This window comes from Phaenicophaeus curvirostris, chromosome 10 (genome assembly GCF_032191515.1).
Source record: "Phaenicophaeus curvirostris isolate KB17595 chromosome 10, BPBGC_Pcur_1.0, whole genome shotgun sequence".
NCBI lineage: Eukaryota > Metazoa > Chordata > Aves > Cuculiformes > Cuculidae > Phaenicophaeus > Phaenicophaeus curvirostris.
In genome coordinates this window covers 21,261,912-21,277,973 of record NC_091401.1, presented here as the reverse complement: position 1 = coordinate 21,277,973, position 16,062 = coordinate 21,261,912, and the positions used below count along the sequence as shown (strand labels likewise).

At 36.7% G+C, this 16,062-nt stretch overlaps 1 protein-coding gene across 1 annotated transcript in view; it reads left to right on the top strand.

The window, feature by feature from the left end:
• LOC138724959 (neuroserpin) overlaps positions 1–15,719 on the top strand; it is a 49,010-nt gene extending 33,291 nt beyond the window's left edge. Inside the window, exons 6-9 of the mRNA XM_069865400.1 lie at positions 5,573–5,670; positions 10,450–10,536; positions 11,565–11,654; positions 12,965–15,719. Of these exons, the coding sequence (XP_069721501.1) occupies positions 5,573–5,670; positions 10,450–10,536; positions 11,565–11,654; positions 12,965–13,041 (352 nt within the window). The 3' untranslated portion in view covers positions 13,042–15,719. The remainder of the gene's footprint in view (positions 1–5,572; positions 5,671–10,449; positions 10,537–11,564; positions 11,655–12,964) is intronic.
• The last annotated feature ends 343 nt before the right edge of the window (positions 15,720–16,062 follow it).

Genomic DNA, 16,062 nt, shown 5'->3' with positions numbered 1-16,062 from the left:
CCACAGTGAATTCTTTTTGATTATTAAAATATTTCTTAGTTTTGAGGTGACATGGAGATTTGAGTTTGTTGTATTTCACGTGTAAAAAGCAGGACAAGAATCCCTGCAGTGTATCTTATCATTGTCCTTTCCAAAGCAAAGACTGCTTTCCAGAAGCTAACTGCAGCTGAGCACAGTAAGAAGGGGCTACCCAGAATAAATAGGGTTGAGATGGGCTGGTGCTGTCAGAGTGCCCTGATTCCAACTCAAGATGGAATTCCATATCTCTTTAAAGCCGCATACATGAGTCAGAGCGGGGAGGGAGGGAACAGCAGCATTTTGGAGCTGTTATTCTCTGCCCCAGAGTTTTTCTTTTGTAAGTCGTATTTCTTCTGAAGAAGCAGGGAGAGCTGCAAAGAGCTGCATTGCAGGTTTTATACAAACTGAACCTATTGTACACTATTCCTTGTTTTGAGGGTTTGGTTTTTGTTGAGTGGCTTTCTTTTCTCTCTATTGGAGCTTCATGTCCCAGAGGCTTTGGCGTTAACAGTCCACTGAGATGCAGGAGAGCAGCATTTCTCCTAGACTTTCTCCTGCAGACTTGGGAAAGCCTTACCTAGAAGTTAATGAGAAGTAAAATACAAGGATTCTTCATTCCCTGAAGTTTTGCTTTTATAACTGGATTATTTCCATGTCTGTGCATCAGGTGCTGAAGTTAGGCACCTTCTCTCAAAGAATTTCTAGAGTACAAGATCCACAACAGAAATCTCTCTCCATTGATTATATAGGAAATCTTTGAAAACTAGCTTACAAATTTAAGAAGCTTAGATTTCTGAGGTTAAATACATGAATGTCATTGGAAACATATTTCTTATGTTTGACTTGAATTAATTGGGTTTTGTTTGCTTCTAACCAAAAACAGAGACTCAAAGATTCTCTGTAGCCAGATTCTCAGAAAGGAGTTTGAGACTTAGTTTTTGTGTGGATGTATAATGTTTGTATTTATTCCATCCTCCAGCTAGTTGTCATGCCTGTGCCCCTATCTAACAGCCTGAAGTATCTTCGTAAACTTTTGTGAATTAAGGCTATACAAAGGCAAAACAGGTACAACCATATGCTGATCACCTTCCGTATTTTCAGATTATAAGAGATAACTGTCATGAGCTTGAAATTCCATAGAGTAAAACTGCAGTTTCCTTACAAAAATTCCAAAGATTAATTGCATGCTCCCAAGGTGTTAGATTTCCGTTGAGAATTCAGAGGTGATCTGCAGGATTTTATCAATGCTCTAAGTAAACTCTTCGTAAATATTTAATGCTCTGACTCAGAAAGGCATGTTATGAAATGTGGCCGGCAGGCTCTGTCCACTGAGAAATTGAAAGCAGCAGTGGAATAAAATTAAATTTTTATATCCTGAAAAATGCTATCTCATTATAAAGTGAACATTTTTTAAACTTGTACATTTGTAATAGGACCTGAATGACTAGCCAAAGCAGAGTTAATCACAACTTCCAAATTCCTGTCTGCATTATCTGTGTGCAAATGGAATTGTGTATTATTCCTCTTAATAGCAGAAGAGAGATTTGTACAGAATTGTTAAATTATACTTTCTCATTTTCATTTTCAAATCATTGTTTCCAGCTTAACCCAGACTAAAGTGATCAACATATTAATCCACTTGTTGCATAGAAGTGAAATAGACCATGAATCTAATTTACAAAGCTGTCTCTCTAACATAAATTATTTGAAGAGCATCAGAGGAACTAGCACCTAATAACATTGCTACAGTCTACATATCTCCTCTTAAGGATTGTTCTAGTATGCCTGGCTTTCTATAATGACCTTTTTCCTTTTTTTGTACATTTAAAATATCTTTAACTTCTTAGACAGTGTTGAAATCACAGGTTTCTTTAGCTGAATGTTGTTTTCTCCAAAAAAAAGCACAACCCTGAAACAGAAAAAAAGACTTTCTCATTTTAATATGCTCTCTTGAGTCTGATGAATCTTCTAGAACTGCTTAAGTGCAGTCAACAGACCACTCTGTTCTGGTCCTATCATGAAAACACCTCAACTTTTCTTCAGTGTCTGAGCTTTCTCAGTCTTCTTCCCTTTGTGGTTTTTAATGCTCTTGGTTGCAACTGTTCCATGACTTCTGATGCTTAAGTATTGAAACTGATTTTCCATGGTAGCTTTAATATCAAAAGCACCTAAAAGATTGTAGGAGAAAATACAACAATCTGGTTTATTATATGCAACAAGCATTGCAAAGAACTATGTGTCAGGGCTAGTATCATGTAGCTTGGCATTTCTAAAGTCTGGAGGTACAGCAAATGCCTGGCTTGGGAAATGAGATTGAATGTCTCTTCTGTGTTCTAGGTTGTCAGCTTTGATTTTGAATGCCTACATCACTGTCTATAAGTAATGCAAAGAAATCCAAGTATGACTGGAAGATAACTCATCCTGAATGTTTATGTCACTTTGCATAGCCTGAAATTATATTTCAAAGTGTAAAATAGCCCTTTTATTTTTCAAAAGAGGGTAGTTTTGATGTCAGCTAAAATATTTGAAATGTCATTAATAGCTTATCTGTAACCCACACTGCTCTTCACAGCATGTGAGGAAAGGAGGGGAGATGCTATTTTGAATAGTGGTTTAGAGTGGTTTTTACCAGATGACAAAACTAAATGGGAAGAAGGGAAGTAATTAGTTTTATTTTTGTAAAGGGGTAGTTTGGTATTTGTACAGCTGATGTGATATTTTCGATCTACTTTTTGTCATAAAAAGCAGGAACTTGCTCTCAGAGATATGGTAGAGACCGTCAACCTGTTCAGTATTTGCTTTTCCAAAGGTTTCACTCAGGGATTTAGCCCCTGTCCAGTAATTTAGTGGGGGCTACTATTGCTCACTTAGGTATTCTTTATCAATGTAACCAATTGACTTATTTGCATATTCCTTTTTTTCAGATGAATATTCAATTGGGGCTTTACTGGTTAGTTTTGGTTTGCTTTTCAAAAACAGCTCCCAAACCTCTTCCTTGATTAACATGCAAAAGCATCTTTTGTCATGCTTTCTTTCTGGGTCACAATTCATCGATTACCAGATAAGTGTGTTTTCTCTCCAGTGGTCCAGAGACTTAAACCCACCAGGTTTCCTTGTATATCTTATGGTGAATCTCTGCAAATGGAAAAATACTTTTTTGTAGTTATTTTTCTTATTTGTGACCTTAAATTTTGCTTTTTGTTCAGCTTCTCTTTCTAATGTCCTATACTGATTATTCTTTATTGGTTTGATGTTGCTACTAATAGCTAGATTATCTTGAAAGCTGGATACATTTAATACTAATTGTGGTGAAATAAAAGCCAAAAAAGGGGAAAAAATGGCCACTCTAAATTTTAATAAAATGCATTTTAACAGTAATTTGCCTTTTTTAAGGTAGGTAGAGTTGGATCTGTTTTTCAGAATGTTGCATGGTAGTTTGAAAACAGAAGGAAATACTTCTGGATTTATTCAGTGTGTGCAGTCAGAACCTGTTTTGCTTAACTCTTGTTAACTCTGGTATCAGGAATCGAGTCTTAATTCACCTTTATTAGGGTTATTACTGAAGTCTCTGAATAGATCTAGAACTAGTTTTTAGGTTTGGAGCCTGTAAGCCAGTAGGAAATCTGAATGATTGAGCAACTTGCAGATTTATCAGTCAGCTTAGAGCTGAAATTGTGCAGCTCCCTGTCTTCAGTTTGTGACCAGTGTGAGTTTCCACAGCTTGAAGAGGAAGAGTGAGTGATGATTCCCCTTGAAGAATGCTATTGGCACACGTTTCCATTTCCTACAGTGCTCTTTCAAGGTCCTCTTCTCTGTGTATCTGCATCTCATTCATTAAGAGAATGCTATCTTTTTTTTTTTTTTTTAAATGCTGCTACACTGACTGATGCAGAATATGCCAGAACACCATAAGCTTCCTCCAGTACATAAATCTTTGTTAGTCTCTTCTGATTCTTTTGAGAAGTACTGTGTTTTATCCAGGCGTATCCTGGAGTTCATGTGCACTTGCAGTGCCACCAGTGATTTATTGATCCTGAACTATCTCCAGATCTTGTTTTAACTTGCATAGGTAATGACTAATATCTATTCCATCATAGATTTTTAGCTTTTTATGTAAGCTCCAAGTTCATTATGAATGTAAATTGTGTATTGAATTTTTCTCATTCTTTGTAAATTTTGTGAGAAAGCTCCACTTGACTCTTGCCTAGTTGTTTTTCAGTATTCAGACTATTCCTTTTTAAGCTGCCAAGGCTTGTAGGTGCCAAGGTATCATACATTTCAGCTCTTCTTCAGCTGTTCTCCACTCAGAGTTCTGACCTCTGCTTTCTTATGAAAGGGAGGTGTTCCTCTATACAGTCAGGCAAGTTTAGTCCTGAAAAACAATTATTGAGAGAATTGCATAGAAGCACATTTTATTCTATTATTAGTTCTAGCACAGGTCAGACCCTTCACTAAGGACTGCAGTGTAATTGCAGAGTTTTCTGGCTGAATGGCTTGGTGGAGAAATGACAACACTGCCTTATGGTCTATGTATTTTGTGTTTTACAGTCATAAACAGTTACTGTCAGTGATTTAAATCACTAATAATTTGTTTGGTCATTCTACAAAGAACCCATAACTCACCCATAAAAAAACATTTATAGTTCATCTCTTGTGTGTATGTAGATTTTTGATATTTTCTGGCTGGGGCTGCCATTCTTATTTTTCTGAACATTTCTTTGTTTCTCCAGCTGTCCAGCCTGTTTCTACCCATGCATAAAGGACTTGAGTCTTTTTTCTCTCACTGACACCAGGCGTAACTTTTCCATGGTTGAAAAGAAGTCTTTGTAAATGCAACAAGCTTTTGCCCAAAGTCTTGCCCTCAGGATTAATCTCATTTTGTCCTTCCAGTGCAGTAATGTAGCCTAGAACATGGCTTTGCAAGCTCACCCTGAAATCCTGCCAGGTTATACTCATGTGCATTTGTTTTAACAACTGCTTGTTTTCCCTGTTCTTTACTCACAATCAAAACCCAATTAAAATTTTGCTACCAGAGTAATTAGAAGCTGAGTCAGAAATGCTTTATATTCATGTTCATAACTGCTTGTTGTTGCTTATACTGTCTAAATAAAAACGGAGAATCTTTCTTTCCTACTCCTCCTTTGACAACTGCTGTCTGAAGTTTGTGCTGTCCTTTGCCTTTTTGATAATCTATTCTAGTGTGTCTCTGATTAAATTCAGTTTTTATGGTAAGCCTTTTGTATAAAAAGCAAGCATGTACATTAGATGCTGCATCATTTTGCACTGAGGTTTTATGGTCAGGGAATGTATATTCCATTAGCATATTTTTGATTGCTTATGCATTAGGGAAAAAAAAATCCACCTGTAAAAAGCAAGCCAATTTGTTTGTAAGCATTTCTGTAGGAGGTGTCACTACAGTATAGTGCTAGTGCTGAATCTCTTTGTTATTTGCCTGGGCATTTCAATTGTCTTTACCTAGAAATTTTGACCTTCTAATAATAAGAAGTACTGCTTACATTCTGGGCTTTTTGTAATTTTCTATTCTGTTCTCCAGGTTTGCAGTAGAACAGGAAATTGATCTGAAAGATATCTGGAGAGGTCTCGGAATTACAGAGGTGTTCAGCAGTAGTGCTGACCTCACGGCAATGTCTGGTAAGAGTTCTTGTGGTATCTCTTGCTGTATGTGAGGAAGTACTGAAATCATCTAAAGATTCACACCCAGCAAACTCTTCAAAGTGGTTATGTGGGGAAAAAAATCCTGCTAGCAATTTCTTGAACCCTTGAGATTTTTGCAGAATGTGAGAGTGGGCTCACTGTAGGAGCGGTTGAGGTGGGGAAGAAGTCCATTGGGGGAGGGTGGGGTGGATTTTTGACCTGGGAAAGTTCAATCTGAGAATTTCATAATTGGATCTCATTAGAAACTTAGAGAAAATGTAATTCTGTGCAAGAGGCAGATCCACCTTACCACAATATATGGCTTCAATGCCTTGATGGCAAATGGGATTCACACCACAAGCAGGTTGTCATCTTTTATCTCCAGAGGCTATTTGTTCACCGCATTAAGAGCAGTAAGCTGTTGTACAATTAGTCATCTCCCCAGATACCTGCTGTGTGGAAGCACCACAGGAAAGAAAGAGTTCCAAGATAAAAGCAATTTAGTCGCATGAGCTGCTTACCTATTTCAATGTGTCAACACTTCATTTTCAGAATTTGTAATATGCAATATATTTAGAAGTTCAGGTGAAAATTAGTTATTTATGTTTTTATTACCTCCTAAAATATATTAAAGTGGCACAAAAGGCAGTTGAGTCATCTTTGCTGGAGAAGTTGTTTTGGTTTTGCATAAAAGAAGAGCCAGGCAAGCAGTGTATTATGCATGGTCTGTCTAGACCTGAATTTTGGCAAATCCATTTGTTCTCTGTCTAGCACCATGTGCCAGTATGTGATTGCTGCTCTTCTTGTAATTTCTGCTGATATGCAGCTCCCTGTATGTGGTTCTGCTCCGTGGGTTACTGCTTGATCAGCCAGATAGATCCTCATCGATGGGAGGTACCTGTTCTTAATTGTCTGTCTCTAGAAGCAGTCACACCCGTGTGGCTTATTCAAAATAGCAGTAAAGAAGGTGAACCTTCCTCTAAAATCTACAGCAGAAATGTTTGTGATTTTCTTACCTTTTTCATTTTGCTGAGTTTAAAATATTGTTTGTAGTGTATCTTGTAGCTTATTCTACTGTTTTGCTGTTTTCATTTTTCCACTGAAATTGTGGGAAAAGCTAGAGTTAGCTAATATGAAAACAGTCTGAATAAATGAAAAATCCATCTTTTAAAAAATACCATTTTTCTGAAGAAAAACACCTCCAATTTCTGCTCAATCCCAGAGAAAAGTAAGCTTTCCAATAACTTTTGGTCTATATATATAAAACTGTTTACCTGAGGAAAAGTACTAAGGAGAATGGAAAATTCACAAGGGAGGCTGAACCACAAAGGCAGTGCTTGTCTCATATGTCATTTCACGTAAAATTCACCAATATATTTGGGGACTAATTCTGTAGTCTAGAGGCTAGCAGAAAGATTGGAACTAACTTGTGTTTTAATCCATATGACCAATGACTTCTTTAAAGTTTTATGATTTTTACAGTTGCACTGTACGAAATCAAAACACCATGTTTTGTATGTCTGAATGAACTCCTCTGCCATTTAAAGACTAACTTATTTATTAAGTTATGTAGAGCAGTGTATGGAGAGAATTAATGAATTTTACTGGAAGTTTTTTGCTTTTAACTTAAAAGGTCTTGTGCCCACCAGTTGATGAAAAGGTCATTCATAAATTACGGATACGGAAATGTTTTTAAACTAATATCTTTAATAAAAAAGCCTGCTGTTGCTGCTATAGAGATGAAACTTTAAGTAATTAAAATATAGAAAGTGTTTCTTATTTCTAATTTTCCCAATGAAAAACAGGGAGGGAGGAGAAATGTTGAAAGCTTGCTTTTGGAGATACCTGAATAGTATGTCAGGTGTCGGAGAGGATGAAGCTAGTTTCATACATCTCAGTGTCAGCCCTCTGGAACATCTTAAACTTTGTGAAGCCTGAAATGCAGCTGTTTGAACAAAATGTTTGTCTGAACACTTTTAATTTTGAAAGATAGGAATCATAAAAGATCTAAGGAGATTTTTGAGAAATTCTGTTGTATTTAAGATTCTCCTCCCCCGCTCCTGGTGCTCTTACTTTTGGATTATGGTCAAGGAAAACCTGCAATTTCAACAATGGCCCTAATCCTGTAATCAGATCCAGGCACAGATTGTTAAATTCAGTGAAATTCTACATGGGTTTCATGGCTATATATCAAATTGCAGGATTACAGGTTTAATGGCTATAAATCAAATTGCAGGATTACAGATTTATTTTTCAATATTTATAATTTTTTGATTTTTGCACTCAATCTGAAAAGTGGAAAGAGGTAACTCTGCTTCACCTTCTGGGATGTCTGGAGGGTGAGCAACCAAAGAGAAAGTATTAATCTGGGTGCATTGAAATGTTACTCCTTTGCAGAAATTAAGTTCTTTGTCAATTAACACAGATGAGTAGGAGGACATTCCTATTTGGCTGTCTAGTTGCATATATTCTGACTCTCACTTCCAGGAAAAGACTTTGACAGGTTTTACTTCCATCTCTGACTCCATCAGGTGTTCAAAATAATCTCGATAAAATAATAATAATCTTCTGATATTTGGATTTATGATTTACACGGCAAGTAAACTTGTTACTGGAGTATTTTAATACCACTTAGGACTTAGTATTGAAATTAGTTCAAGCATAAAATTCTCCTTCCCTTTCAAATTATACTAATCTTTCTTACTTTTGTGTGGTGCCCTAAATGGCAACTGCTTGTTAACCCCAAGGTGACCTGCATTTCAGTAAGCAAAGTGATCTTAATGACTTGCTTTCACAATACAACACAGTTAGAAGAGCCACCACTCCAATAAATAGTTCTGTGTCTTGAATGAGGCAGATATAATTTTTCTGGGACAGCCTAGAGGAGCCAATAAGCCTGCGTGCTTTTTTAAAATGAGACTTGCAGAGCAACGAGTTGGCAGCTATGAGTAGGAGTTTGCAAGCATATGAAGTGTAATGACAAATTAAATGTGATGCTAACGGAGTCATGTACATTAGAAGTAAGCCTCTGATCACTCCCACACATTAATGGATATCTAGGTTAAGGTCCCGCAGTAAACTTCGATACCAGATCTCCATGGGACTTTTCCAAGATGCAACGATCAAATCATGTTGGTTAGTATGAAAATCCAGATTCAGAGGAACTTCTAGAGAAGAATGACATGCTAGTAGATACTTAGGTAAGCCCTACCTTATCCATGCTGAAAGCTGTAAACGGAAGATGTATAATAGTGACAAGATATGTATAAGATTGAAGTATTGCAGTCAGTGACTTGACAATCATAAAACAGAGCAAAGAGAAGAGTGCCTGGACACAAGGTAACAGTGCTGTGCTTCCGTATGGAAAATAGATTCATTCACTTCAGGGAGAGGTGAATGAGAGGGATGTGATAGTGTGAGAAAGTAAATTGGCATGTGGAATTGCTCTTTCACCATCCAAGGACAAAGATATCCAATGAAGTGAAAGGCAGCAGATTGAAGCCAAATAGAAAGCATTTCTCTTATGGAAGACTTAAACGTAGAGATATTAGCTGAGAGTTTCTTGAGGTCATGAGATTGGTAGGATTTAAAAAACAAAATGCTTCAGAGATATCAAACCTATCTATACTACACTGAATATTATCATTCCATATATTCTGTGGATTAGAAACTTGGTTTAGGGTGTAAGGCACATGCTGGGTGAGAGGATCTTTTTCTTTTCTAGGTTGTGCTGTAGTTTTCATCTGTAAGACTTCTTGTATCTTGTACTGAAGCAACAGTAACACTATAGCTGGAGCAGTGTGCTAGACTAACTGGACATACTGGTCTCATTTGCAGTGGCGCTTGTATTCCTGTCAACGAAATACTGTTTATTTAATACTCGGATCCTGAATACATCTACAAGTAGGCTTACCATTATATCTGATGGTAAATGTTATTAATGCTGATGCTATCTGAATTAAGGTCTATAAGCTCATAAAATGGAGAACAATCTCCTGAGGTGTCTAGTGTTCTGATCAGAAACATACCTCAGCGTACCATAAGCACCACCACACTAGGCAGGTATAATAAATGTATCTAATCCTTGTAATATCTTTCTGATGAAACTTTGTCAAACAGATTAAATGGTGTTATATGTCTTGCTTCCTGCAAGGTGCTGAGTATTCACTAGATCTGATCATTTGGCCACTAAAAAATAGCAATGAAACATTCACTGACTTAAGTAGGAGTAGGCTTGGACCAAAATTAAAATATGGACAAAGAAGGATGGAAAACAAACAAGACTGAAAAACCCTAGTTCCACGCTGGGTTTTGCACTGAATATTTATCTTCGGCTTCTTTTAAATATAATGTCAAGAAGAAAGAAAACACCAAGTTTTCCTGGAGGAAGTCCGTACTGCACCTAATGAGGAAATAAAATTCTTTATTTAAGTATTTGGTATATAATGTCATAATCTTTTTTCCCAATGGTTGCGTTTAAAATCTTGCATTCAAAGACTGTCTTTTACTCTGGTATACTGGTGCTCTAGCCAGTGCCAAGCTATTTTAATACCTGTAGTGTATGAGAGCACTACAAATTTAAGTCAAGTAAATGGTGCTATTAAAGGTATTGGCAGGTGTTTTAATGCAGCTGCTATGCACAAAGGCTGTTACCCTTCCCTACTGATAAAGAAGATGGATAATACTGTTGGGGCTTTTGACAGTGTTTGGGGTTCTTTTTAAATACTTCAGTCTCAGTGTTGAGCCACTTGAAGTATGTTTCCTTTTCCTCTCCAGATAATAAAGAACTTTACCTTGCAAAGGCATTTCACAAGGCATTTCTAGAAGTTAATGAGGAAGGATCAGAAGCTGCTGCTGCCTCAGGTACCTGACTGAAAAGCGGAATTAAATCAAATGTCTAGTTATTCTGCATTAATTAATTTTTTTAAACTTGCTGTACAGCCAGGAATGTACAGCATTACAGAGGATTCTGGGAATGAGAGGTGTTATTGTTTTTTTAAATATGGTGTTAAAAAGGAGTTTTGATGATTTTGTGGAAAGCTTCTTCTTTATTTTGCTTCTGATTGTCAAAAGGATAATGCAGTTTATATTTTCTTTATGGAACTTAAGCATTTGTAAGTTTTGATCTGCTCATTGAGGTGGTCGAAGACATTTGATCCAGAATAGTTAGAAGCTGAGAGTTGTTGCAATTGCATTTTTATAAGCTTATATACAGAGGTGCAAAAGGAGAAGTTATAAATGCAAAACCATTGCTGGCCCTTATTAATGCAAGGAGGCACTGCATGCGTGAGGGTTTTTTTAACAGTGCAGTGAAAGTAAATGAAACACTAGGAAATATTGATGTCCTGGGGAAATCCATGCATATACAAATAAAAATTTAAAAAGACTCAAATTCTGGAGATTCCCAGATAATTTTACTTTCAGCCTCTGCGTTATTTAAAGAGTCATGCTAAAAGCTGCAAGATCAGCCCATTTAGTTTTTGAATATTCCATAGTTATTAAGGGTTGCCTTTTACTATCAACTGCAGGCTTGGAGCTGTTTAAATTGGGTCAGCAGTGCTGTCTAACTTAATGCATTTTTTTTCTGCAAGTGAGCGGGAGTCATAACTCCTTGTAAGACTCCAGATCTTAAAACTTATAAGCTGCTCCCTCAGCCTGGGAAATTGCACCACTCTCCATTGTTAATCATTCTTAAAGCAGAAATAAGCCTGCAATTACTCCATAGGTCTCCTTCACTTTCAGTTAGATTTTTCATGCTACTTCTTGGTGACAATTAGTGTTGAAAGTGTGGGGCTTATTCAGTGTCTGCTTATGAGCTTCACAGGTGTCTTTGAAGAGCAGGAGAATGTACAGTGATATTTAACAAATTGTCTGTGTTCTTTTTCCTTTAGGAATGATTGCTATTAGCAGAATGGCAGTGCTGTATCCCCAAGTTATAGTCGATCATCCCTTTTTCTTTCTGGTCAGAAACAGAAGAACAGGTGAGAACAGTGCAGACTCTTCCACATTTTTCACAGAACATCAGTATACAGAAGTAAATTGTATATTTTGATCAATGAACTGGCATTGTGATTTTTTTTCTTGATTTGTCTTAAAATACCTAATATTGAAAGACTGACCCTTTTTATATCCCCTTAATGTTTCTCCAAGTAAGATTGAAAAATCTGACATAATTCTGAAAAATGTTCACAATTATGTGATTAAAAACCCTGGGGAAGGAAAATTCACCATTTTTCTTCAGAGAACACAGTGTTACTGCCTTGAATATCCATAATCATTGCCTTCCATAAGAGTTTGGCTGTAGTAAAGGCCAGTGAGATATGTTCCCGGTAGCGAGTGATTTGCATAATGGACAGATATTACAGCTATGAATAATTCTGTTGTGCTCTTGAAGCGTTCTGTGGCAGGTGAAGGATGAGAACAGCACTCACTAGCAAAATGGGCAATGCTTAATTAATTCCTTAGTTTCATATTTCTAATTTATCTTAATGATGCGGATGTGACTGGGTGACGAAACATTACTGTGCATCTACAGATTATTGTATGGGTCTGTGTGTTGTGGTATTTTACATGTTCTACCAGCAAACTCCGGTAGCTTCAGTTTGATGGGGGTTTTTCTGTATTTGAGGTATTGATGCCATCGTAGGTATCAATGTTTATTAAACCATTTAGATAGCAGTAATGCTAGAGTCACTTGTGTGCAAGCATGATACCTTCTCTTTAGGGTTTTTTCTTTGACCAAAACCAAGTTGAGTATCCTTACTGTTATGGACATACAGTTAGGCAAAAATTTATCTAGAGGGTAATATCTGCCCTTTTCAATACTCAGTATACAAAAATCTCCCCGAAAAGAGGAGTTTAAAACAGAACATTGTAGGGGTTGGTAGCTTTGGGGCAGTTTTTAATGTTACACAGGCCTTGTTGCAAACAGAAAGGGGAATTGACAACAAAATAGTTAAAGCCTGAAAGCTTGTTAATAATCTTGAAATCTAAAGCTGGAAAACTTTTAAAAAACTCTGTGATGGTTACCCTTCTTCTCAAGAATACCTTAAGTGCTCGTGATTGACCAACTGTGTTACAGGTTGCATAGAGATGTATAAAATGGGAAAGATTCTCTGGGGCTGTTGATCCATTGCCTTTCATGGCTACTAAGTTCACAGTCGTGTGTTCCTGTAAAAATTGTGCACCACATGCTCTAGAAGTTACTATCAGTATTTGTCATCTTATAACCTCTCAACTTTTCCTTTTGGTTCTGACATCTTCCATTCCTCCCTTTGCACATTTTCCACAGGTACGGTGTTATTCATGGGAAGGGTAATGCACCCTGAAGCAATGAATACAAGTGGCCATGACTTTGAAGAGCTTTAACTGCCACCAGCTACCAAAAAGAGGAGATAAGCACATAAAGTTTGAAGTTAATATATTTGAGGTTTGCTGTGTTTTCCCCCAAGTTATTGTTTAAAATTCACTCAGATCTAACTGTGCAAGTCAGTTTCCAGAGGAAAGCTTATGGTACTGAAATACTGGTTCTATTTCTGTCATTGTGATTGCTGTGTCCTTAAAATAAAGTTGTGTACATGTCAACAACTGTTTCTTGTTCTAGCGGATTGTAAAGCAAAAAACTGCCAATCCATTATTCATAATTTTTTTACAGTCCAAAGATTGACTTGATCAATGAGACAGGAGCAGAATGTGTGCAGCTCTGAATAATGCAAATGGCAAACCTTGATGATAATTTATAGAGTTGAAGAGCTACATCTGGAAAATGTGATCTCTTCTTTTAAAGTAGTAAACAGACTGCAGTACTCTGTCTCATCAAAGTTAATGGAACAAATTAAGCCTAGTGGATTTTATTCTAAAAGATAACTGTGGTAGACTTTGTGAACTCTCCCACATGTGATTCTAAAATGTTGCTTTTATGAATGCTTCTGCATGTGACTCTGCAATTCACCTTCAATAACTGTTGATGCCAATAAAATTTGACCGCATGAGTATTTGAGACTAGTCAGTGTAGAGTAGCTATGTGTGTGACTGAAGTAAAATAGTTGAATATTAATGTCATTTGTGTGGATATATTTTTCTCCCGCAAAGTAGTTGTTCTCATTTAACCTAAGCTTTGCAGTATCTCACTTCAGGGACCTAGAATGATATTTCACAAAGTAAAAAAAACACCCTTAATTTTAAGTGTCTGAAAATGTTTTATTCATAAATAAATGTCTAAAAACAACAAAATACTTTTTATTCCCCAGCTTTTTATTGAGAACAAACTGACAGGAGAGTGACACATACCACAAGTAAATATTAGCAGAGGAATTAGTTGCTGTTTCCATTTGCCAGAGGAGAAATATCAGTTCTCACCGGAGAGGCATATAATTATTTCCTCCCTTATTGTGCAAAATATAAAAAGAACAGAAGTTATTAAAAAGGGTAAGAGAGAATAGGAGAAAAGAAGGGATGAGCTTCTTTGAAACAAATCATAAATACAAACTTTTGGATAATAAGTGGGTTTCTTCTCAGTCAATAGGAGTTTTGTCTTTTGAATTCTATGCTGGCAAATGCATATTGGCTGAACTTTAGTTATAGGTTTTTCTGGCATATGTCCACTTCAGAACAACATATATATTGCTCAAGAAGTTATTCATGCAAGGAGAACTTTCAAAATTTGACGTGTTCACTTTTTTTTTTTTATACTGCTGGTGCAATTCATGCAGGTCAAACAGCAAGGTGATGAATGTTCTCCATGGAGGCTGGTTATGCTCCCTTGGAGAAAGGGCATTTGCACACGTTCCTAGCCCTTCCTCCTTGAATTGTTTAGTTCTGTAGCACAGAAGAAAAATGGAGCTCCTAAGTGTATTGCTGTTGTTGGAACCGTTAGTGTATTATAGTCTGGACTTGGTGAGAGAATTTTTGTATTAAAATTTAGAAAAGACTAATTTTAGTGCTCTATAGCTACAAATGTTATGCTTGGGAGTGGAATAAAAGGAGTGTTTCTAGGAAGGAGCAGGGGCTAATTCGACCAAGAAATCAAACTAGCCTCTCACTGCAGGTATAACCAGGGCCTTTGGCATGGGATTACACAAGGGCTGGTTCTTCATCTTTAAATGATTTTATGAACATCACCTAAAGTCTGTAAAGGTGACCCGTACACTAAGGGTGTCTTGTGGTTTTAACCTTATGGGAGCCTGATTTTTAAGCTATTACATTTTTTCAGGCTGATTTTTGAGGTGTTCATTTCTTGTTGGAAAGACATGAGAAAGCAGATGACAACCCTCTATTTTCAGTCCATCAAAAATTCCTCCTGATCAGTTTTGTTTTTTCTTTCCATTAGTTCCTTGCAGCGTAGAAGCTTCATACCAAAAGGAGTGCAAATAGATTTGAACTAAAACTGTGGAATTATGGAAGGACAGCTGCCAGTCAGAAGTATTTATAGAGGATATCAGACAAGTGCACAGACTTCTCTAGCAGTTGGACTGAGCATAAATGTAAGTGGAATGGTGCAGGATAGCATATTCCAAATCTGATTCTAAGAACTGCCTAAATGGGCATATAGGAAAACCAGCAGAAGCAGAAATGCAAACAATAGTTGCTTCATTTGATGCTCTCCTAATGCTTACAGATGCAAAATAGCCATTTCATGTTTCTTGAAAGTTGGAGACTTCTCTGGTTTTCAGCAACGTGAATGTATTTATTACAAAATAATGCAAAGGTATTAGTTGTAGACCACAATAAGAATGGCTCTCAAACAATACTGTTTTTCAGTAGTGATAATATCTTAAGTACTATTATCAATTTATTGAGGTATATGAATACTATTCTGTTGTGGGTTTCAATCTAGATTTTGTGTAATGTTCTTTTCAAAGATGCTGTTACTTTTTCAAGGCAAAACTAGCAAAATAACTTTTATCTTTTTGTTTAAATTTTTTTTTGTTGGGGGAATTTGTCAACAGTGGCTCATATGTGAGTTTAGGTGTATAGTCTTGGAAAAAAAAATTAAAAATTGTATTTTGTGTTGGAGGCTACATCAGAAAATAAATTACTGAAACTTCTGTAGTTGTGCTGTGTAAGTGGACCATGATGTGATGCTGTACTTGAGATCCTTCTGTGATGCAGATGGAGTTTAAGCATGAGATGCAGTTGCCTAATGCTGTCATCTTCTTTTTCTTGCATACATGTACTGGAGTCCAGGTGGAAGTGTGTTTCAGAGCTGTAGTTGGAAAGAGTCCTTTCCCTACAGATCCTTTTAGGATGCTAGGGCTGGAGACTGACATATAACTGTTAAGATCCCTCTGTTACATGACCTTGAGCACCAAACAGTTTTTCTAGATTAGTACTGCGTTCAAAAAAAAATTTGTCACGTTGTATGAATTAGTGTTTTTCTTGCTCTTTCAA